The 25,032-nt window shown below is 38.8% G+C and overlaps 1 protein-coding gene across 1 annotated transcript in view; it reads left to right on the forward strand.

Annotated features, from left to right (window-relative positions):
* Nucleotides 1-23,572, forward strand: part of PITPNC1 (phosphatidylinositol transfer protein cytoplasmic 1) — an 86,593-nt gene extending 63,021 nt beyond the window's left edge. The window contains exons 6-9 of the mRNA XM_075111588.1: nt 2,260-2,355; nt 11,488-11,643; nt 12,390-12,453; nt 19,090-23,572. Coding sequence (XP_074967689.1) covers nt 2,260-2,355; nt 11,488-11,643; nt 12,390-12,453; nt 19,090-19,349 — 576 coding nt within the window. The 3' untranslated portion in view covers nt 19,350-23,572. The remainder of the gene's footprint in view (nt 1-2,259; nt 2,356-11,487; nt 11,644-12,389; nt 12,454-19,089) is intronic.
* Nucleotides 23,573-25,032: the final 1,460 nt, after the last annotated feature.

The following is a 25,032-nucleotide window of genomic DNA, read 5'->3' on the forward strand; positions in this document are numbered from 1 at the left end:
ATGGCTTCTTAGTTTCTACTGCTGATAGAATGAGAAGATTAAATGTCTATCTGCAAGTCTTGTGAGGACAATCTAAAAAGGGGAGAAGCATAAATGATTAGACAACAACTTCTGCCAGCAAAGGGAAGCGAGAACGTCATTCGACAAACTTTTGGAATGGAGGAAATGGTCAGAGATAGCCTAAGCAGCACAGACGGAGTAGTTGAAATGGTTGAAAAATTCCTCCTGGTTTTGACAGATTGGCAAAGGCATCTGTCATCCCCACTTCTATAATTCTAAAGCATTTTAAAGACAGAAAAAGAACTTAAAGCTATAATATTTAAGGGTGAGATGTGTAGATCAAGCCTGTGATAGAGCAGGGCATGTTTCTTCAGATAAGATACTGGGTAATAGTCCCAATTTAGGACCTTGCAAACATGCAGAGATATGCATGTGCTTAAATTTATTAGGCTTGTCCTTAAATCATATACTGATTCGGAGCCTCAGCTGACCTGGTAATGTCCACTTCAGAGAAATCTCCATTATTTTATTTAAAGCTCAGAGATTACAGTGAAATGCATCTTATTCCAGAAATAGTTCAACTGATTTCATCAAGGGACTGCTCTGTATATCTGAATTTGTTTAGAAAGAAAACAAGCGAGGAGGCTTATAAAAAAACAACCTATATTATATATATAAAGCATAACAGTTATTTTAAAAAACGTACCCGGATTCTAAGGAAGAGCATTGCAGGGGAAGGACCTCTCAGCTCAAATTTGTTCAAATAATCAACATCATTTTTTGCAAAACATGGATTGGAAAAGGAAAATAAGCACACAAATAAAAACAGACTGGTGTTCCCCTTTGTTCTGTTCTTCCGCAGTTTCAGACACGTTAACGTTTTACATCCAGTTCAGTAAGCATTCAGCGTTGCCTGTTTTATTCCAGTAGTGTTAACTACCAAGACAAGTTAAAATTGTAGAGTCAAACTTCAGCTTTTCATTTATCTGAATTACGATTTCCTGAGCAGTGTTCTTACCAGCTGGTGTACTTGTTCATTGTAATCCATTGCTCACTTTGAATGCTTTACATGGGCAGCTGCATTTCTTTCCGAAATAATAAAAGTAGCATTCTTGTTACTGTGAATAGTTGCTGGCATTTTGTATTTTTAACTGTTCCTCTAGGATGAAATGAAATTAAATTAACAGAGCGTTCCCTACATTTATTTTAAAAAAGAAAACAAAAATATTTATGTTTCCTGGAAACGTTAGCTATAGAACATCGTGCCCCAAAGGAAAAAACACATCATTAGCTTGTTACTGATCTTGACAGTATATGCACAACTTCCCTGAGTTCTGTGGCACTAATTCACGATAGCCTTTTAACTCCTCGCTATTTCCAAGTCCCAGAATCGTGAGTAGAAATCTATTGCAGGCATGGCATAGCGTAAGTCACATGGGTCACTAAGATGCCTGAATAATTAAATTACAGACACCGGCACAGAAATATTCTATGCTGCAGATGCAAATGACCTGCATTTTCAAAATATACCCAACATTTGCCTTGCATAGAACAAGAGAGTTGGTTCAAAACCAGGTCCTACAGGATTAAAATGCAGATAAGCCTAATGTGTGCACAAATGGACAACGGAAGTTTCCCGCTTCTGCTGAGGGCAGTTCAACCAAAATTTTGATTCTCGGTACGACAGCAGCTTTGCCTGACTAGTTCACATAACACGTCTGCATTTCATTATTGTCCCCAGAGCGAAACAGTTAGAAACATCCAGAGTCCAGAAAGTCAGGTTTGTTACACAGCAATGGAATCTAGTTCAAAGATTAGAGGACAAATTAGAGAACGAATCCTAGCTGTTGTCTTTATACTTGCGATTCAAGTCTCCGTTCCTAAAAGTGCAAGGAAGAGCAGTAAGTGCTGAACGCGATGTGTTATATTTAACAGTCCACTGTCTCTTGACCCGGCATAGTGGATGGTTCCCCAGAAAGTCTGTGGCATCATTCATTCAAACTGTTGTTAATCTTGCTTGGGAGCACCCTGCCTATATACGATCTTGAGAACACCCGTTTGCTGCCCTTTGGTCTCTGCAGTAGGCTGGAGAGTGTGACTGGTCCCTGCAAAAACCTCAGTATCTTACATCAGAAGCTGTTCAGGCACAAGCCTAAAATACGTTATTCGAGTCACTGAAAATGGCTTGTAACCATATTCCAGATTAATTTTTTAGGGGCGTTGTTCTGTTACAGTGTTGAATTTCTTTAACTTTTGCAGATTTTTGACAAAGAAGCTAAAGACCTGGAGCGAGAAGTTTGCTTTATCGATATTGCCAGTGATGAAATTCCTGAGCGCTATTACAAAGAATCGGAGGTAAGAGACAACTTGATTGTGAACTGGTGAAGAAGGGAATGTAGGAGGCTGCAGGAAAGCCTTGACAGGAATCAAACAATTTTATTTCTGTATGAAAACTTGCTGGTCAGTAGTATTTTAGAAGTGTCTGATTAGAGGGGAAGCTGATAGCAATCCCTCTATCTAGATTGCCTGACACTTCCTTTGGCAGCTGATTCATCCAACCTTTTGAAACGCTTTGATACCCTTATCAGAACATATCCTGTACCAGACCTTTGATATTCAGCTCAATTCATTTAAGGTAGAAAAGGACTTTCTATGAATCATGAAGCTCAATTAAGTGTTTGCAGGTCTGAGCAGTTCTAAACATTACTGTTGTCCTTATTTGCATCCTGCTCCAAGTAATAAGTCATATGAAGTGTCTATGCCCAGGCAAAGGACAGACGTGCTGCAGTGGGAATAGGGCTGAGGCACAGCGGCTCAGAGGCGACCGTGACACAAGACCAAGAGGGACTGAAGCATACCACATACTGCAGTAAATCTGCCAAGGAGCATCAGTGGCAGCAGACGCATTGACTCTCAAAATTCCCCTGAAAATTGCTCCCATGTATATTTGATAGTGCACACCTCTGAAGAGCACGTTTCTTTTAGGTCAATGCAATTCGCTGTTTTGAAATCAGCAACCATCATGCAAATGAAGATGAGGTCTCAATGTTTTAATCTCAGACTTAAAAAATGATGGTTCACAAGAAGTAGCTAGAGAGGAATGATCAGATCTATGCTGGCATTTAATTTTGGAGATATGATTTGCCTCTGGAGCCAAGTATATATTCATAGCTGGCAATGAGTATGGCAGCTGTTTGACTACACAAAACGGGACTACATAATCATTTTTAGGATAGAAAATGAAGACTTGCCAATGACTGTATTTCTATAATATAGGAGACATGAGTTTCAGACTAAAAAAGTCAGGTACTTGTTATATTCCGTTTATAGATTCTATTTCAAATTTTATGTATGGGTCATAAAACAAAATTGGGTCTACAGTAGAATGAAAAGTAATTTTATTAGTTTCCTTAGATAATGAAACCCATCTGTTATGTACCAAAAATTACGTAACACCTCATGAAACAGCTTATCGGTCCCATCATCTTATCTGAACTCCATGGTCTTCTGGTTCCATTTAGGAATGACTGCTGCTATTGAATGGGTCAGCGTTTGACTGTGTTTTAAAGAAATCATGTAAGATTTTTCATCTCAGTGCGTGCACTTCCAGAAATTGTAAACATGAAGGTAACATCTAGCTTTTCAGCTTTCCTTCCCATTTTTAGTAGCCAACTATTAAGCATAATTTCCATATGATTAATCTTATGATATAGAAAAACAGCCTCATGTTAAGTAAGAACAGAATTTCAGGCTTGTGTTGTTATTTCAAAGACAAATCTAGAGGCCTGGTTCCAGGCAAAATTTGATATGTTTTTAAACAACAAAAATAGCCCAGCAGCTGCTGTTTTATCTGTACTGATGGATGATTTGTATGTTGGCTACCAAATTCTGTTTCAGAATTCATACAAAATAGTAAGAACACCTTAGCATTTAACTGTGTACACACTGTAATTGATACTGAATTAGTAATAGTTGAATTCAGTGTCTTCCAAAGTTTACAAACTATGGGCTTTTTAATGCCACCATATGATGAATATGAAGCCAAATTCCCATTTCTGATGAGGCCTCTTACATAATTTAGGGACTATAAAAAGACTTGATGTTTGTAAATGTAATTTCCGTTTGTTTTCAATCAGAACAGCATAAAAAAGTAACTCTATGTAAATGAGAAATGGTCTGTGTTTTCCAAATAACAGTTTCAGAGATAACTAAAAGCCATTTATTGTAAGGTTTTGAAAGGTATTTTAGCTACACTAATAACAACAATTTGGCTGCTTTTAGAGTGTTTAATCTGAATTGATACTAAATTTAAAGATTAAAAGTGAAGTACAATCCTCAGGATTTAAGAATTAGATCCCACAGGATAAGTATTCTGACTCTCATCCAGAAAGACCGATGAGAATGATTTTAACTTCAGGCATGTGAGTAATCTCTTCATTTCAATGGACCTTTCACATACTTAAAATTAAGCAAGTTCTGTATCAGGGTCAGCATACTTAGTGCCTTCTAGAAATGAGATTTAAATTTCTTTTATATCCTGTCAAAAGTGCGTCCCTCTTCAATTAAACATACACTTGAGGCTTTAACTGCAATTGTCATTACTGAGTTGCATTGCTGTATATTAGAGAAGTAGCTTAAATAATTTAAACCTTTCACACACTACTTAAACTGTTTGGTTTTTGTTAGTGCTTATGAGCCTGCTTGTTGAGGGTGATTTCTGATGTGATCAGACGGCACTAATTACATAGTTGCTACTAAGCTATAAGTATTTGTGATTTCAGTTATTTTTACCTTTGAAGTGCTCAGTTATCCTTCATAAACCGTTTGGGTCAATATCATATAGCTTTCAGTCGTCTGTATGAAAAGACGCTTTCTACAATTTGACTTTGACCTTTCTTTGAGTTAGTGCATCAAATAACTCATTGATTATAACAGAATGAACCAGAGCAGCTTTAGTGTTGTTTTTCTCATTTATATAAACAGAAGATACGGTTCTGTATGTATTACACCGATATCATCAATAGAGGTAATAATACTGCAGGTGCACAGCAGGGTTCAGGAGATATCCAAGGGACCCATCGCGTCAGGCTCAGTACAAACAAATGAAGCAACCGTTCGGTCTCTGCTTCCTAGCACCTATAATCCAGAAAATTGTTTTGCACTTGTCCTGACATGAATTGCCCTGACAGAATCTGTGATTCTGTGAATCTTATAAACAGATCTATATTCTTCCTGCCATTGTAACTTCCATAATAATGATTCACACATAAAAAGACAAAATGCGTAAAACATCTTCATATGTATAATATTCCATTTGAATTGCATAGCTCATTCTGGCTTGTGCCAGTACCGACGAGAAAGGACAACTGTTCCATGAAAATGTCACGACAGTCGAAGGGAAAATGATTGAATTCAGCTTTGTGCATCTCTGCTTTTTCTCTCCTTCTAAATATTAACTAAAATTGAAAAGTAAAAAATATCGTTAGCTGGAGACTTAAGGAGAGATGTTGTTTCATTGAGGAACACTTTAAAGGGACCTCTGCCAACAATATTGCGTGATCTCTTGACCAGAATCATCCAAGTGATTTGAATTCCCTTAAGAATGGAGGGCTTATCTGTCAGTGTATGCACAAACGGACTTAAACCACCAAGTAAACAGCGAATCAGCAGACAGTTTTGTTAGCAATTACAAACACATACACAGAGCCCAGTTCTGTCTTCTGTGGAGGTATACTGATGTCTGCTGTCACAAGGGTTGCCCTTGCAGAAGACTGGCGGAGCTATAACTGCAGCAATTCTGGGTATCCCAAAGCCGATGACTTAATTTTAACTTAATGACTGTGTACAAACGTCTGTGTGACGTAGCCGCCAGAATACTTATCAGTGCTGCCACATCTTAAATTAAGCTTTTTTTTTTTACAAGCATGGACCTAAAAATCCATAAACTTTTAAGAAGTTTAAATGTGAGGTTCCAAACTGAGAAAGCTTGAATCTAGATCCAAGGTAACAGGTTTGCCTGTTTTTCTGTAAGGAGTCACATATGTTTCCAAATCTGAATGTACATATTACACTGAATACAGAATTTTGTATTTCTGTATAAAGAATGTACAAGCCTACAGGTAAGAGTAGCCGTACGTTTTGTAAAGTCATTTCCTTGTGACTTTACCATCAATGAATATGTATCACCAGCCATCACGTATTCCCCACATAGACATATATATTTATCTGAATTATAGAAAAGAATAAAACTGAGCTATGCTGAAGAGTGAGGGCCTCAAGTGAATCATTCACTGAAATGAAACATTTGCTGTCGATGTGAGCTGCTAGGCAAAATGTTCTTTGCCACCACATTCAAGTTCTCAAAATTAACGGTGCTTCATTTCCTGTTTATAGCAAAGCAGTTGAGAGCTGGAGAAATGGAATAAACTTTTTAAGTTACCTCCAAACAGAAAGATTTCATGCAGCTGCTGCAGTGTTCTTCTTCAACTGCTCTCTCTTTTGACTTTAACACAGCTGCACTGTAAAATGTCCAGCTTACTACTGTCCAGGTGCTTTCAAAATAACAAGACCTCTATTGCTTTACAGAGCCAGAAAATTGTGGTAGTTGAAATAATACAGCTGCCTCAGCCCTCACAGTGAATGTGCATCACGCCAGTACAGTAGTTCAGTACAGGGCATAGCAAAAACAGATGAAAACTTCCTTTTCCTTACTAACTTCAGTTGTGAGCTTACATAAAGGCTGGCTGGATTATCATATTTTAACACCTCAGAACTGTCCCAATATTTACAGTTCTGAAGTGTTTGGCTGGCTGTTGTAGAAAATATATTTTAGTAGAAATTCAGAAAGAAGAAAAAAAAAAGTATTTTAAAAATGACTCCGCATAAATCTCTATAGTAGCATCTTTACATCAACAAATCTTTCCAGAGCCCTAGCTATATAAGCTGAAATCCAAAACCTAGCAACTACAGCTGATGGTGAAATGCCAGATCACATATATTAAAACCATGATGGATTGGCTCTGAAATTCAAGATCAAACAAAACAGTCTTCAGCTTGAAGGGGGGGAAAAATGACTGCACTTCAAACGCACAGTGGTGGAATATACTGCAATAGGAGTCTGAAAAAACAAATCTATGCATTAAAAGGAAGGAGGAATCTTTGTTTCTGGGACATCTGAGTAGTGTCCAGTTAGAGCAGGACGTAAGGCATAACACAATGCACTTTCACCTCTGCAGAACATGTTCAGCTTGGGGATCTTTTTCCATGCTAAAATGGCCATACAAGCAGCAAGTAATTTTCGAGACAGATCGGTGACAAGGCTAACAAGACGTTCCATTAGGACTTCCAGCACATAGACAAAGGTGTTGTCAGCTGCAGAATAGTATGGGATCTTCAAATCATGCCTGATACCATGGGAAAGCTGAGGGAAAGCATGCCCGTTCCAATTTGGAAGTTTCTGTAAACAATGAATGTATTTCATTATTTAAGTAAAAAATAACATTTCTGAATTAAATCTGAAAAGGCATTGCAACAACACAGTGCCATATTGTCAAAGTGTTGGTGATTGCCTCCTGGAAAGGGAGTTACAATTCCACATCCAATGCCCATGACGTCTGCAGTCCATGAGGAAGGTTAAGTAAATAAATGCTAAATGCTAAATAATGGAATCTCCAACAACAAGCACGTTGATCCAGGACCTGCCAGACTTGGCCTAAATAAGAAACGCTGGGAGGGTGCTGTGTTTGAAACCACATCCATCACACTCTGGCTTTTATTTTATTTTATTGTAATTTTACATTTTATTCTCAAATAAGCCCAGCTCATGGGTAATGATGTTACTGCTATGCTAGCAGAAGTGCTATTTTTAAATCACTCTGCACCTGGCAATAATGTATTGCAAATACAGAGTAGGTTTTGCTCCTCCAGCAAAAGGATTTGCCAGATGGGCTTTCCTAATAAATTGTGTCTGATAAAAGGATGAGAAGGTTATTTAAACAAAAAGATTTTAGCTATGCCATTACATTTAAAACAGATTGAGGATTTTGCCAGTAGATAAATTAAGGAGAAAATAGTGAATAGGTGCAGTATTCTTTGGATGATGGCTTCTCTAGAAAGGAAGGCATGGGTGGCTAAAAGCAAAAATATGGCACACACAAAATTAATGATCTAAATAATAATATACAAATGGGGCCAGACCAAAGATCAGCTTGCCCGGTTTCCCGTCACTGACAGGAGTGTTTCAAATTCATGTGTGCCACAATTCCTGCCTAGAGAGCATGCTTCCCCGCTCTACCCTGGTGCCTCCGGTAGATGTTTTGCAAACTGCCATACCTTTCACAGGAAAAGTAAAGAATGGCCATGATCCAGCAGAGGCAGGTGCTCAGCGCTTCCTCCAGGGACCTGGAGAGATGGGAGCAAGGCACATGAGTCTAATTTGTTCTATCTGACTAACCTAACCGCTGAGCTACAGCATGAAAGCCAAGAGAAGACGCAGTGCTGTGTACCGATATAATTTCTACTTGCATTTAATAGAAAATTATCATCCCTACTTCATTGTTTTTTAGAAGGACCTTATACGCCTAATTGCAGAAAGGATTCCAGGCTGTATATCTTACTCTGGCAATCTGAAACCATGAGTTAGGCACACAACATCATTCCGGGTTGTGGCTTTCATGTCAAAGTTCTCATTAATTTCAGAAGTCTTTGGATCAGACATTGAAGAGCAAAAGATTAGCAGTCCTGGTGACGCCAAAGGTCCTTCTGGTGTGGTATGTTCCCTGTGGCTGTGGCCAATAGCAGAGGCCTAGGAAAGGTGTAAATATATGCAAAATATAGAGATAAATATAGAGATTCTTCCCCTAAATGCTTCCTTGCGTGAACCATAGCACAAGAAATTGCTGCGCCAGAATTTGTGGCTTTCTAAAATGGTCCAAGACTTTTTTAAACACCTAATCTTTTAGCATCCAGGTAAAAAGCCCAGTGATGTTAGTTTTACTTAGGATAACGAGTCACCGCTGTAAAACACTCATGCCCTTTGAACTGATGGCCCAGAGATTAAACTCTCAAGTCCCCTTTGCTTAATGTCGCTGTGTATCTTAAATCCCACTACTCAGCTTATACACACTCTTTGCACGCAGCTCCCAGTGAATTGAGTTTTAGCTCACCTGAGCAAGCGCTCAGTAAAATCTTTAATATCTTGATCTTTCATACAGCAGTCTGGAAATCTCATCCTCTGAATTCTTTCTTCTTCCTGGCTTCCATTCATCAGCCTGCAGTTTTATACTAGCAATATGTTAATGTTTTCAGAAAGGCAGGAATTTCCATAAAAGCTATTAGATACAAGTTGCCCAAACTGTCCATCATTGCCTGGCTTCTTTGCTGGAAACTGTCCAGCCAATTTGTGACTAAACATCATGTCCTCCAACAAAAATGGACATGATTAAAGGAAGCAAAGGTACCATCTTTGGGCGCTGTTAAAGAAATTTGCAGCTAGGAGTGATGACATGGATGAATTGCATTGCAGTAGGTGGATTATTTGCAGGCCACCAATTTAAGAACAATTTCCACTATGAATCCCCTTGTCTGCTGGGTTAACATCACAAAAATGAAACAAAACAAAGGAAAACACCACTTTCACAGCATCCAGAGGGTTCTTGCGATTTGCATGAGACACAAGTTTTATGCATGACTGAGCAGTCATGCAGGGTAGCTGTTCATTATTTTTTATTTACAAATTCTGAATACTTGATAGTGACTCAAATTCACTGCATTAAAATCCTTTGGACTGCATTAAAGTTTTTCTGTTATAGGTCTGGTTATCACCAAAGGGGTGTAAAGTATCTCTGCATAACGCTCAGTATTTTTAAGGTGCATATCTGAAATGCTTCACCACGCCAATGGCTCCATCATACTAGCACCATATGTTTACGTAAGAAACTGCAGACCCTTCCTTACATGAAACTCTTTTCCTTTGATTTTCCTTTTCTTCCTTTCTGAATATTGTCTTCATTCTTCCCTTTATATTTTACTTTTATTATTTATTATTATATTGATTGCTTCAGGCAATAATCAGTTATAAAACAAGTCTTTCAACCAGAAAATATCTAGATCAATCTGGGGTCAAGCTTTATTGAGTGAGAAGATTGGCAAGAGCATGTGATGAGGAGTTGCGATATGCGGTGGTGTGTTGCTCTGATATATGACGACGCTGAATTGTTTTTTATGGAGATTTAACATTGAAACCTTATTATACTGCGAGCTTGAAGTTTCTATTTAGAAAAGAATATGTCAGCAATAAAAGCAATGACTTTCACAGAGAAGGAAGACTATCACCTCATTAGAGCTTTGTGAAGAAGCTTTAATGACAGAGCCAAGTCAGGACATAACTAAACATTAGAAAAAAGGAACACTGAATGATACATCAGCTCCCAGTGAAATGAAGAAAATTAAGATCAGAGTAGTCTTATCAATTTTTTGTTAGTATTTCTCCTGATTGTCTTCCATTTAGTGCATAATTTAAGCACATATTTAAATACATGTTTAACTGCTTTTATAACAAAGGATGGATTTAAAAGATCTACCCAGATCAGCTTTGGGAAAAGGCAACACAGATGAGCAGTGGTGGTTATTCCTGAAGACAGATTTTAGAAGCTCCACTAGGAATTTACTAACTACATTTTCAGGCTTTGAAAACCAATGCTTAGCTGTAAATTATTTCTATTTACAAGGTGTAATTAGCTTTATTGGACATAAAGTGAAATGCAATTATACCAATATGGAAAACAGCACTTTGATAAATAAAACTGTATCTTGTACAGAAAAAAGTAAACTTAAAAGATCAGCTACTGTCCTTATTGGTTTTTTGGTCTTGCTGTTGTAATTTCAACACCAATTTATTTCATTTTCCGGTTCATAGAAGAGAGGTGAAATTAGTCAATGTTTTGCCTATAACTCAGTTGTAACCAGAGATGGCTACTTCGGAGGAATTCCGTACTTAACTGGCTGCCTGGATATGCAAGTTCACTTAAAATTGAAAATGGCATTGTCACGGTCACATCAGTGTTGATGTGTCAGAGCTCAAACTGGACATGGCTTCGGGAAGACAGGCATGGGCAGAAAGTACCAGTAAGTCACACTAAGGGAGTAGTGGAAAAGCAAGCTCTGAAGAAGGAACATTTTTTTTCCAAAGGCCATAAATAACACTTGGAGTGCATTGTAATGACTTGCAATAACATATTTTCCTAGAGCAGAAAATATCCGAGATGATATGATTGTCAAAGCATCTCCACGAATATGCTGCCATTTATTCACAGCCTGTTGGATGAAAGACAGGATTGGATTTTAGTATATCCTAGTGCCTATTTACTTTTTCATAACGTTCATTAGCATGTTTTCATATTTTATGTCTTATCAAAACATTTACTTTAGCAAACTGGCAAACAGGAGTTCCTCTCCTGCATTTCCCAATATGTTTCCTTTGTTTTGCAGGATCCCAAATACTTCAAGTCACAGAAAACTGGGAGAGGTCAATTAAAAGAAGGCTGGAGAGAGACCCATCAGCCGATTATGTGTTCCTACAAACTTGTGACTGTAAAATTTGAAGTCTGGGGACTTCAAACCAGAGTTGAGCAATTTGTACACAAGGTCAGTGAAACAGGAGCTGTTTCTTATCCTTCACATAAGCAGAACTTGAGTACTACCCTGCACAGGAACGTAACTACGGCTGTGTAGAAGCTAGGGAGCTCAGCCCAGTCAGCTTTCAGACCTCTCTCAAGGTCTGGAAGATCTGGAGCACAGCCAAAGAGTTCATCTCTGGGTATAAACTTGACAAAGCCTGGAGCTGCTCAGGTGCTAAGGTTGAGAAAAACAGTAACAGTTTCAGTACTGTGATAAACATATGAGCTAAAGCATTTATGAGTATACATGAACACCATGCATGTAGCAACGATGTGCAGAATTCCTTACAAACAGGTAGTGGGAAAGTTTTCCTATCAGTCTACTAAAAAATTTATTAATGAATGGCATAAAAGGTAACTGATAATATTTTTCAGAGTATTGACCTTCCACGTGTTTTAAAAACTAGCAGGGAAAAAGAAGGGTTCCCAAATTAATAATTTCCCAAAGATTAGTGGATTCTATACACATCCCAAATGGCTGCCCCTGCTAGCCAAAGCCCTGCTTAATGTGATCCTGTGTTGGCAACAGATCCTCTCCAAGTGGGAGGTTGGACTACAAGACCTTCAGAGCCAATATGTCTGACTGTATAGGGCACGTCTTTTTAGAGAGTGTCAGAATATTTTTGACTTGAAATCACATTGAAAGGCTATAATGTTACTTTCGTAAAATGTTCTGAGGCTGCAGAGGTCTTTAACCTTTCCTTTGTTTCGCAGGTGGTCAGAGATATACTATTGATCGGTCACCGGCAGGCTTTTGCCTGGGTGGATGAGTGGTACGGTAAGTATTCTCCAAATATAGCCCATTTAAAAGGGCTGATGCAAAGCTTATGACAATTAACAGCAGGTTTTCATTTGCTTTCATGACCATCAGGTCCTAGTATAAGTTGTTCATGAAAGAGATGGAACAATGTTCAGTTTCTCTGGAACATACGGAGCTCATTTAGAGGAGGTTCTTTGTAACAAGAGTAGGCTGCCTTAGGCAGGCAGTGGGCAGCGTACAGGGAGGCCTTTACAGCCCGTACATCTCAGAGCGTACGCATCAGTCCAGTCACCCTGCACTGCAGGCAGAGAGGAGCTGCCCCTGCCATGAGTCATCGACATGGAGAACCATGTGCAAGTTTGAATAAAGCTGCTTATGAAGACTGCATTAACATGCAGTCATTTCCATATTGCAAACTCCTAGGGCCTCTGATCCAACACAATCTCAGCTTTTCAGGAAAGTTTTAAACTGTTAATAGCGACTGCAATAAAGAAAATATGGAGCTCTAACATCCTTTCTGAAAAATGAATATAAATTTAAAACCTACTGGGTCTGATTCAACAGCAGCTGCATGCAAAAACTGCTCTGAATCCACGGACCAGCTGCAGGAATGGGCACTTTCAATAGTGCGGAGTAATCCTGAATATCAAAACAGCCAATTATATTTTATAAAATAAGCTTACAGGGTTTGTGCTTTTCACATGTATTTTCAGTATATATATCCATACTCATAGATACCTGTAGAACAGTTCCTAAGACATTTCTGTAACATAAAATAGCAATTTGGGAATATATTTAGAATGTTTATTTAGACCCTCCTTCAGCTTCAGGGAACATCGTTCTGGGCATTTCATGGATAAGAATTACACCTGTCTTTCATCAAGACTTAGAAACATTCTGCATTGCTTAAAAATAGTCAGTTAGCCCAGCTGGTGCGAACACACGCATCTCCAGTGATTTCATAAACCTGCATAATTTCTCACTAGAATCTGACAACAAAATTGTGCTGATTTTTTTGATAATATAGAAAAAATTGCTTTTGAAATCACAATATTCTTATAAATTTAATAGTGCATGAAAATCTTGTGCTGTAATGATCATAAAAATACTGACATCTACTAAAAATATCCTTTATTTTGGGGTAGCCATAAACTAATAAGAGAATTTTGTATCCAGTGAGAAACAGTTCTTAAGGGATATAATTTTTTTTCCACTTTTTACTGGAAATATAGTGATCTGTTATTTTCCCTGTACAAAGTCAGGGAAACTGATAACTTCAAATAAGGAAGCCTGACTTCATGTAAAAATTGAACGCGCAAATTTGCCCCAAATGTACCCAAAATATCTATTTAAGCGAGACATAAAGAAATGTTACTGGGAAGCAAAGAGGCATCTGCACTTTAGCAGAGTTATTGATAATAAATGAGTTACCATATGAAGTAAACTATATGGAACAGGTTTAGCCCAAAAACATTTAACCACAGATTTTTCCATCTTAACTCTGAATGCGCCCTGTCAAAAATACTCTTTCCACAAATGAAACATTGTGATACACAACTATCTTGTGGATTTCTACTGTCACAGGGAATCTTTTTACTAAACGGTATAGTGTACTTTTAGAACTTAATTGCCTAAACCTAAAAAATCTGGGCTTACTAAACTAGATAGGAATAAAGACTAAGTATATAGCAAGATTTCTTTTTAAAAAAAAAAAAAAGTGCAGGAATTTGGTTTAGGTCCCTCTCTGTGCTGCCTGCAGCCCTCCTACCACTGCGTTGTTCTGAAGTATAACCGCTGGTAAGACTTGCTGACTAGAAACCGAGTATTTCATTATCCACAGTGAGTGAGATCCAATTCGTATACATCCAGTTCCATTTAATACAGATGCTCTGCAAAGCCGTGGTACTGCTCTTGACATGTTTATGCATATAGCGAGGGTTTTTCTGAAATATAATTTTTAAAGCGTCCGTTTGTCTACAATGCGTCTATTAGCATCTCTTAAAATAAAAGCTTGAGAAAGACTTGGAGATTATGTAAGTCAGCTAAACTGAATCAAATAATCAGTGTAATAAAATCAATTATTAAACAACATGTTATGTTACGGGTATTACTGATTGATTACTGTTACTGATACTGTAAGTATGAATGAGTCTTGTCACTAAATTTACTAAACTGTATTTAGCTTTATCACTAAGAAAATCTATTTCACAGTGTTATTTACTAATAAAAAGCATGTTCTCTGCTTGGCAAAATGCATCCGTAGCATGTTATTGACGTGGCTTATGAGCTTGTTTTTCATTCCAGATAGCAGTAAAAGGAAAAGGCTAAAAGAGCATGAGTTAGTGGTATTCCATGTTTCCTTTTGATCAAAATTTTCAACTGCATTTCATTTTCACTGAGGAAGTATTACATTGTGCTACTGATATAACAGCTGAAGTTATATCTCTCCTTAAAAGCTGACTTGTAAAATGCAGCCAGAGCCTCATATCACATAACAAGGAGTGGTGCGATACGAGAATTTGCAAATCCAAGGGGCACATAGTACACCTGAGAAAAATTACAGCCTCAAGAACAAAAATGCAGTGTACGTTACCAAAAGCGGTACACATTTCCAAGTTTAGTGTGCTACTAAAATGCTATTTAAGTTTTATGAGTAAAAAGTTGATGGCTGTTTTCATGCAGCTCCGAAGGTACCAAACCATTGCAAAGAACAGACCAAAATTCTGACAGCCTTTGTGTTCACTTACACCTTACTTACAAGTAGATTTATTGAAAGCATGGGAATACTCAGAAGAGTAAGGTCACAAGTCAGTTAATTGGGTTCTTTATGTTTTTACTGGAGTGTGGTTTATGACAAATCTTTTTAAAATCTGTAATAATAACTTTGAGTTACATAGCAACCACCTAACAGATTATGCCCTCGTTTGACAACATCAGGCATGCCTAGACAGTGACAAATGAACCTACGGGTAGAATCAGCCTGATTTGTGGAAAATTTCTAATTCTTATAATTCGTTATATTGCTTGAGGCTACAAAACCGTTAATGTAGTCACTATTAATGCACTTACCAGTGTGATTAAATGTTAGTTTCTGGAATCTAAGCTGGTGTGTGCTCTAATGGTAAGAATGGTTGCTGGTTAAGAGATGTACATTGCAAAGATAACATAAAATCTTTTTGAAAGCTCCTGGAAAGGTAAGTAAATATTTCTAATATTTCTGTATCTATCCTTTAGTCAAAAGGATCTTCTAAAATCTTTTTAGAAGATCTTGGCCTTTGCCACGGCCTGCACTTCAATACTTTTTGCCTACCTTATGTTACACAGATACTCCTAAACAATTTCCACTCCTTCCTGTTCTCTGACTCCCTTTGACTTAACCTTCTCACACCTCCCTTGGCTGATATAACTACCTTTATGAGTCAATTTTCATAAAGCTAGTTGCTCCACGCTTTTTTTTAAATCCTTTTTTGGCTTCTGCTGAAAGACTATGTGTTCCTAGAACCTTCTCCTTAAAAAAAACAATTAAGTTTGCACTGAATCAATGGAAAATGCCAACAATTTTGAACTTTTTACAGATATGACTATGGATGATGTTCGAGAATACGAGAAAAATATGCATGAAAAAACCAACATTAAAGTTTGCAACCAACATTCATCTACTGTGGATGAAATAGAGAGCCATGCCACAGCAAGAGTATGTCAATTTTTAAAACATATTGCCCATCCTCAGCTAATATACCTGCACAGCTCAGAGAAGAGCAAAGAAATGATCTTGCTGACCCGTCAGTGGAATTCTGGGGAGGTTTTGCTTCAGTAGGAACAGAATCTTTCTCCATGAATGCAAACCTGCCTTTCGTTTGCACTGCAAACTGCCACTGATGGAAGAAAGGGAGGGGCTGGGCTCATATGCAACTCCCTGTCTTCCACGAAAACACAGTTCTCAAATTTCAGTTGGATGCATAAATAGGAAGTTAAATATCGGTTCTACATTCTATTATTTGAATAGTTAAAAAAGGCAAGAGTTCAGAGTGCTTCAGTCAAAAAGCCAGGAACATGGGGAGTGGAAAATTTGTATGGGACTGATAAAATTGTTTGCTTCACCAAGGGAAAAAAAAAAGCTAATGAATTATTTGCTCTTTTCAAACTGATTTTAATGTTGCCATTGATTAGCTACCAACAAGGTGAGAAGTATTTTCGGAAGTATAACAGCAGTTTGTGGAGAAGGGCAGGTTTCTGTGTAGGTTCTTTGATTCAGATTCTGGAAACTTCATTAAGTATTTAAGTTCCTCATTTGGGCACCTTAGGTAGAGGCCTAAAATCAGCAAGTGTTACTATCTGCAAAGAGAAAAGATGCAGTGATATTTGCTTTTGAAATGTTATTGTTCCTTTATTTCTACTACTGTGCAGTAGAACGCAGTGATGGTTTTACTCATGTAACGAGTGTGGGGCAAGGCCGGAAGGGCTTAAAGGGTTTCCTTTGTTCTTACTCAGTAAAAATTGTCACCAGCCTGAGAAGATGGTGTCTAAGCAATAACCAGGAAGGTGATTCTTGTGCCTGTAACGCTGCAGCTCCATTCACGTCAAGGTTACTCCTTAGCTGAACAGTAAATTGAGAATCACTTCTGACTTTGGCTCTGCACTTCAGCATTTGGCTTTGAATGAAGGCTGCCATCCATAGTTCCCATGTGGAAAATTGCCTCTGAGGTCAGAATAGGATTTGTCATGAATGAAAAAAGTGAGCCTGAGCCGCCTTAGCTCAGGATAAGGATGGTTTTACTTGAGTATGTATCAGAACTGAAGTGGATTTAAAGCGAGTGTAAGCTAAAAAGCCAAAGTCAACTGAAGGATCAGTCAGTATTTCATGTCTGAATTTAAAATGGACAATCCTGGAGGATACTGTTTTGTAAGACTTTAATCGGTCTTCACTTAAATGGCCAGCAAATTGAGAAATCTTCCTGTCCTCTTTCACTTTAATTTATCCAAGACAACTTTTGTTTCATGTTGTACAGAAGTCCTCACCCAAAAATAGCTGAAATGAATGCACGGGCTCCCCTTGATGTCAGGCTGCTTTTAAACCATTTGAGTTCAGAAACACTACACCGGGTGTGAAACAAAATATAAATCAGCAAAACAAGTTCCAATCTCTCTCCAACACGAGTAGGTACAGTTCCTCTGAGACCATCTGTTTATTTCTACCACTTATCTCAGATTTGAAAATAGTTTAGTCCTCACTCCTAATAACTGGCATAGCAATGTAGGCTGAAGAGGTCCCTGGAATGTTGTCTGCAGAAAGAGAGAAGGCAGCTGGCAGCACGCATGCTTTTGTTTATTTAACGTGATGTTGTAATACAACATAAAGCTGCTTCTACATAACATTTTCAGCCAAGGTTACAGAGCATGCACCTGGGTAATATTAAAACAGTATCGATGTACAGAAAGTATAGGATTTTGTCATACATACAGTAAGCACCATTGCCAGTCCCATGTCTCAGACACCCAAATGTGTAAGATATTTAAATTTATTAAAATGCATGTGTTTTTATTTCTGGTTTTTGAGCTTTCGGAGCTCAAAGAATCTATAATGTTTTCATGACATACTTCAAATATACAAATTTAACATGAGGTTCAGTGAAAACCGTAACATTTACTTCAGCTGGCTCAGTGGACATCTTGCAGGCAACGTAGACATGAAGCAGCAGGCTTCTGAAGAGTCTTGCTGATTTTTTTTGCTCAACTTACCCGTTTGTAGCAGATATCATTCGTTTGGGATTTTTATCAACAAAGTTTTGCCCGGCTCGCCACAGAGCACATCTATGCTGGGATCGCTCTGCCCTCTTGTGGGTTTCCACAGCACTGTGACACATTTGTCACCCGCCGGAGGAGACTCACTGCTTTTACAGCTTTCTGTGGAGCCGATTTTCCATTGCAAGGTGGCTTTGACCTCTCATTTACCTCTGTTTTGCAGGGCATTAAGCAGTAGATTTGTCAGTTGGACATAAATGTTTAAGAACAGATTCTGGATCGAAAAGTTGGAAAGCGTGTTGTGGCTTTATCAAGTGAGAGGGAATTCTTTAGGCTTTATTAGTGAAAAAGCAAACCAGCCTCAGTTATGTGCACGCAGCTGCAACTGGAAGTCAATAGAAGCCATGCATTGGGGGGAGAGAGAGAATTTTTCATCCCTTGATAATTACAGTAGACGAACAAACCGATGACAAACCTTTACTCGTTCATGCTCATAACTTAGGTGGAAAAAAAACCCCAACAACCTAATAGTTTTATTTTGTTTGCAGTTCTGAAAAATTCTACTTGCTACTGTGTATCTAAAGGTATTCTTTAATTGCCTGTGAAATAGCTTGATTTTTCCAGTGATGACAGAGGTAGCACTCTTTATTCAGTTCAGACCCAGGTAGAAGAAGAACCATTAGTATGTGATTAATGTACTTAACTACATTTTCTTTACATGTGCTGCTTATTGTACTCCAATCAATGCACTACAATAGGAAGACATTCATGTGGAGAATCACTTAATGATATGCATGATAAGCAATCATTCCCCGATATAGAATTTGGATGGAAGTAGCTTAACTGAGATAATTAAATGATCATTTGAAATTATTCTAACGTGCCTTTACCTTTCTTTCCTTCTTGTTGAAGACATGACAATGGATGAAGTCCGAGAGTTTGAACGAGCAACTCAGGAAGCTACCAACAAGAAGATTGGGATTTTCCCACCTGCAATATCTATCTCTAACATTTCCATGCCTTCTTCAACCCGCAGTGCTCCATCTAGTGCTCCATCAACTCCTCTCTCCACAGATGCTCCTGAATTCCTAACAGTTCCCAAAGACCGACCTCGGAAAAAGTCTGCTCCAGAAACTCTCACTCTTCCAGATCCAGCGACAAAAACCCTTTAAATTAACCCAGCATGTTTCCTCCTGATAAGCCATGTCTTACCACAGCAAGAGCGACCGTAACACAATTTCTGCAGAGGTCATGGTGGTTTGTTGGTTGTTTTTTTTTTTTTGCTTAAAATAATCTTACTGGTGTGGAAAGATTACTTCTGTCCTCAGACTTGATCCTTAAAACCTTCAGAGAAGTGCATGCACGAGAATGTAGTTCATGTATTCCTAAAGTAGTGTTTCAAGCCATAAGGTGCGTCTTACTGACATACAACGGAATAGTCTGAGGGGAACCCTACAAAAGAAAATAAATCTTTCTGTAGCAGTATTCTACCTACAAATCCTCATCTAGGTCATAGCGTTTATAATTAGGAGTAGGTATTCAGTAAAGCTGCCAAGGACTTCTGAGGCAAATTAGTGCCAACTAGAATGCAGGGTTAACAGGAAAACAACCCTCCCATTTTCTTCTTTCGTAGCTGATTTTACAATCCTTCCTACTCTCAGGCTTCTCCTGTGTATTCATAAACCTTTGACCTGTAACTCATTGTACTTGAACACCAACAGCAATCACTCAGATTCACATTTTGCTTAATATGACTCAGGATTTGGGGCCTAGCTAACAAACAAAACTTTTCAAACCTAAAATATCACTGTATTGAAGCCCCAGTTGTAATTAATTATACTTTGAGGCCATTGAACTATTTCTACCTTGCACAGAATTTGTAAAAGAAACCACCTATTTCTTGTAGATAATGTATTTTAGTAGCTCTCCCCTGACCTTTTGTGATCTCTTAAGTCTGTACTGGTGTTCATCAATGGTGTTCCATGTGTAAGATTGAAAAAAAAGCAGCTAAATTGAGCCAGTTGAGAAGCAAAACCAATAAATTCTGTCCTTTCCTCACTGGAAGAAGAGTGGTAGTTACGCTGCGAGACCTTGAATGTAAAGGAAAGAAAATATGAAACTCCTTTTCCTTTCCTGCCTTGCATCTTTCCTAAACAGCACAGCCTCTGCTAACAGAAAGCTGGTTCCAGGCTTCACCTTCGCCTAGGGAAGGGGTGAACAGAGTCAGTCACTTTAAAAAGCAAATGAGTCATGGGGCTGGTCAGTCCCGTGCAAGGTGACGTTAAGGAAACAGAAGCACTCTTCCTGGTCTGCATGTGAAATTGCTCCTCAATCTCAGGAATTAAAATGTAGAAAAGGATGTTTCCTGGTAGGGAAGTGCAGACCATGGAAGGAGGACAAAAATAAATGTCAGAAGAGGTCTCTTCCTTCCTTCCTTTTCAAAACGTAAGCTCAGTGAGAAACTTTCCCCGCTGACCCCCATTTGGGGTACTTTGTTCTCTTTCATACGAATAGCTATTTAATGAATGCTGCCAGTATCTGTCGCTATTGGTAGCTGTAGTAGACGTTAAATAAGCCACTGTTCAGTTCCCAGTGAATGACAGCTATTACCTGAATCAGATGATCAAAGTTGGTAATATTTTGTACTGCCAGTGACATGGTACATGGATTAAAAAAAAAGAGTCCTCCAGAGCTGAATTATCATTGAACAATTACTTTGGAGATGGCCTTCCACCTGGACCGGACGTCTGTGCCATCTTCTCAGCACAATGCTGTGATTTAACTGGCTTAAATGCACTGAACTTCTCAATGGCTGTACATCCAGTAGAAGTTATGTTGGATGTGTGATATTTATAGGGTAGTTTTAGTAGCAGGAGAGGTAATTCCACTGCCAACCTGCACTGAAAACAAGTGTATATTTGTTTTATAGTTAAAATCCTGTAGCTAGCAAAATCTGGGAGCTCTTTGTAGGTTAGCTGTGGTCTGACTTCATGCGTTCTCCCACTTACTGTCCATGTTTTGCTTTGCTTTTCTTCTCAGCTAGTAATTCTGTGTGATGAGTAAACTAATGGGTGACGATTTCTTTCTTTAAAAAGAAGCCACTGTAATGATGCAAACAAAACTTTCCTACATTAGTTTATGATTTCAGTTTTAAAAGTGTGCAGATTAAGTGTTCATTATTATAACTGGTCTTTTTATTATTTATTTAGCTGTAGCAAAATTCAAACACTGGCAGAGAAGGGAAACCTTTGAAAACATGACGCGCTGTTTGGTTGCTTTTTCACTTCCTAAACTTGACCTATACAAAAGCAGTTTAGGTCTGCTCCACCTGAAAATCTATTTTTCAATTAATTTTTTCTTTGTCAAAGAACAATTCACTCAGCGCTAGTCACAATGTCCCCACACTTACATATTACCATTGCTATATACGTTTTGGCATCTGGGTTTGACACAGATGATTAGACCAAAGCAGTCATACCTTTACTCATATTAAACTGACTGATTTCCAATTCCATGCGCATACACTGATTACCATATTAAGTAGGTCTGAGGCTAAAGCATGTATGAAAATTATTAACATATCTGAATAGGACACATCTGAATAGCTGCATGACAGAGTCAGAGGAGAAAGACACTGATCTTGTCATGGAAAAAATGACAGACTTAGTGCTGTGTCTGCGCCTGCATGTGCTGCTGCCGTAGCCCTTCCACGAGCAGTGCTGTTCCCCAGGATTACCAGATCGACCGAACAGCCTGAACGCACCGTTGGCTACAACAGGATAACGATCAGCCACGTTGGCCACATGTCGCTTCCTAACGAAGGCAAATAAAAAGTTCCATAATGTTTCATTGCTTTGGGTGAGAAATACCCCAGGCTTTTCATGGCCGACGTAAGTACCCTCCACTGTGTTCTGCTTTGCTTTCCCCACCAGTCATTACCCATTTGGTCAATACGATCTTTAAATATCTTTTTCTGCTTAGGTGGGTTTTGTTTGGTTGGTTTTTACGGTAGGATAACTTTTTTCCTAGAATATTCCCAGCAAATACAAAAAACACACAAAACTAAAAGGAAGGTCTGAATACTAAAGTATAAAATCTTGAGGCAAAGGGGTTATATTCATTACTGATTTTTTCACAGTGCTTTCTGTTGTATTTTCAAACATGTTTATTAGGAGAAAAATAGAGAACATTTTGTAGGTGTTCGTCACTTCTTTTGCAAAAATGAAAGGTGTGATTACTTAGCAAGTACATCTTTAGGGTATGGTGCCACACGGCAAAGCTGGATGGGCACAACAGCCGCATTCCTATTCTCTGCCATAGTGACTGAAGAAATACATGACGCGGCTCTGCTAGGACTTGACAAGGAATTTTTCGTCAAGGAGAATAGAGTTCAGAGCAAATAATGTGATTAGTTTGTTTCAGTTCCTATTAAAACCTCCTCCCAGCTTTGCTTCTACTTTTATGCATTTCATGAAGAACAATCATTACAAAATAACTGGCAGTTCAGTGCAGTCTTCAGAAGGTCAGGTCTCCTAATAAATTAAAAACGGAGGTATCCATAAAGACTGTGAGGAGAAGCACATTCCTGAAACACATACTTAATGGGATTTCTTATGAATGTAATGGTTAATTTTGTAAATGACTGGATAAATCCTATGGAAAGAAACTATTTGACATTATTCTTTGGCTTTTTTGATTATTCTGGAAAGTGATTTTGTGACATCTAGTAGCCAATTTGCATTAATTGCTGCTGTAGAGATTTTGAAATGGAAATATTTGTTCCTTGAATTTTAGTTTGTAAGAAGACTGCTATATTTTGTTAAAACCGCTTTGAAGCTCACTGCACTATAACTTCCAAACAATGTGCTGTCATTTGAAATAAGCCAAATGTATATGCTTTTTATGCATTAGTGAGTGCAGTAAGAGAGAATTCATTATATTGTCAATAGGAGCTTTTCTGTTTCCATTGTTTGGACTTGGTTTTATATGTGTAAGTTAAAATTGCTAAATAAGTCTAACAATGTTTTGCTTTAAATGAACAGCATGGTCATTGAATTACAATCTCCTGTAGTTTTGTGGTGTCACTAAAACAGGTTTCATTGTTTTATTTAGTTTCTGTGATAATTCCACATGACTCTGAATGTCTAGTAATTAGTTTCGTTCCTTTAGAGCGATGATGGCTACGTTAGGCAGTACATCCCTACCATCAAAGAAGGACCAAGTTTTGAAATGCTCTGCATGTTAAATAATGCAAGGCTCAGCAGGAGAATCTGATGGTCATATTTTGCATTCATATCACTTAGTTTCTGATTTTTCCAAGTTATTTATTATTTTTAATATTGTGTTTTTCCTTGCATTTTGTTGTAAATAAACTACCAACAATTATTCTTTACAATTGTGGCTGTTTTCTGTTACCAGCTCTCCCCTGGCAAGGAGCAGGTCCATTAACATTTCTACCCCCAGCTCTGCAAGTCACTTCCTCAAAATTAAAACGCACAAAGAATTGGCTTTGTAAGGAAAATTTAAACCACTTACAACATCCACCAGGTTTTGTTGTGCCTCAGCTTTTTAAAGATTTTATCAGGGCAGGCGCCCATCAGTCGGGTTTTAGCCCATTCATTTGGAAATGACCATTTGGTTGACAAGGAAGTTTTCCAGTAGGGAATCTTAATTCTCTATGCAGGGTTTGGCAGCCCAGTGTTGTAGGAAATAATGGAAAAGACACCACTCAAAGCCTCTTGGAAGACAAGACACCTCCATCACTTGTCTGCAAGTAATTTCATTTTAATCAGCAGAAATTTCACATGTAGAATGATTCTTTAAGCTTTGAAGTAGAGGCCTACTCCACAGAAACATAGCCTTCCCTGCACCACAAAAATGGTAGGCGCTTATTTGGTGTGGAAGTGCTTCACAGCTGCGTAGGACAGGGCACAAGGAACAAACACAGGCCTAAGAAATATTTATGGTAGAAATCACACGGCACAAGACAGCCAGAAACCAGGCATTCCTGCCAGGCCTTGGGTCTGCCCTCGCCACCTCCCGCTGCCTTCAGCGCCTGGAGCCTGTCGGGGTGAGCGTGTGGGGCCATGGCCTGCGGGGAGCCGCAGCCCTGGCCGAGCCCTCGCCCCCCAAGCGAGGTCGTGACTGTCCTCTCTGAGGCGAAATTCCGGCTGGCTTCTCCAGCGGGCAGGCGTGCCAGCGGCACGGCCCCGCCATCGCAGCGCTGGCAGCACGCGTTCCCCGGCGTGGCACCGTCACGCGGCCGACGGTCGGGCCCGACCTCTGCTCTTCTCTGTTTGGTTTGACTTGATGTTTGTTACAGTTTGGGCTGGCATTGCTCGGGCTTTGTTAAAACTGGCACGCAAAATACTAATGCATGAAAATATGAACTGGTTAAAAACCTGGACCTGATCCCACCGTTATTAAAATTGGCAGAGTTGGGCTGCGCTCTTGCAGAGGAAAAAAGACTCCCCCCTTTTATTTCTTACAAAAGAGGTATCTCATAGGGGAAACACATTTCATTTAAGTAGTCTTAAAACCAGCGATGCTTTATTGTGAAGATGCAAAACTAGAGGCCTTTTCTCTCCCGTCGTCGGGCCGATCTGCACATGAACACAAGGTCTGTGGCCGGGCAGCTCGGAGCAGCCCTGGGAAGGATCCCACCAACACCACGCGCGAAATACGCTGGCAACAACCGACTACACGGAATCCTAAAGGCCGCTGATTCTCCTGCTTCGTAACGGTGCCCTGAAAATTTTAACGCCTCTCCTTCGACTTCATAATACCTAAAATATTCAGAACGAATCGCATTTTTATGTCCTTTGGGAAAGCCTCCCTCCACCCGCGATGGGAGGC

This window comes from Phalacrocorax aristotelis, chromosome 16 (genome assembly GCF_949628215.1).
Source record: "Phalacrocorax aristotelis chromosome 16, bGulAri2.1, whole genome shotgun sequence".
NCBI lineage: Eukaryota > Metazoa > Chordata > Aves > Suliformes > Phalacrocoracidae > Phalacrocorax > Phalacrocorax aristotelis.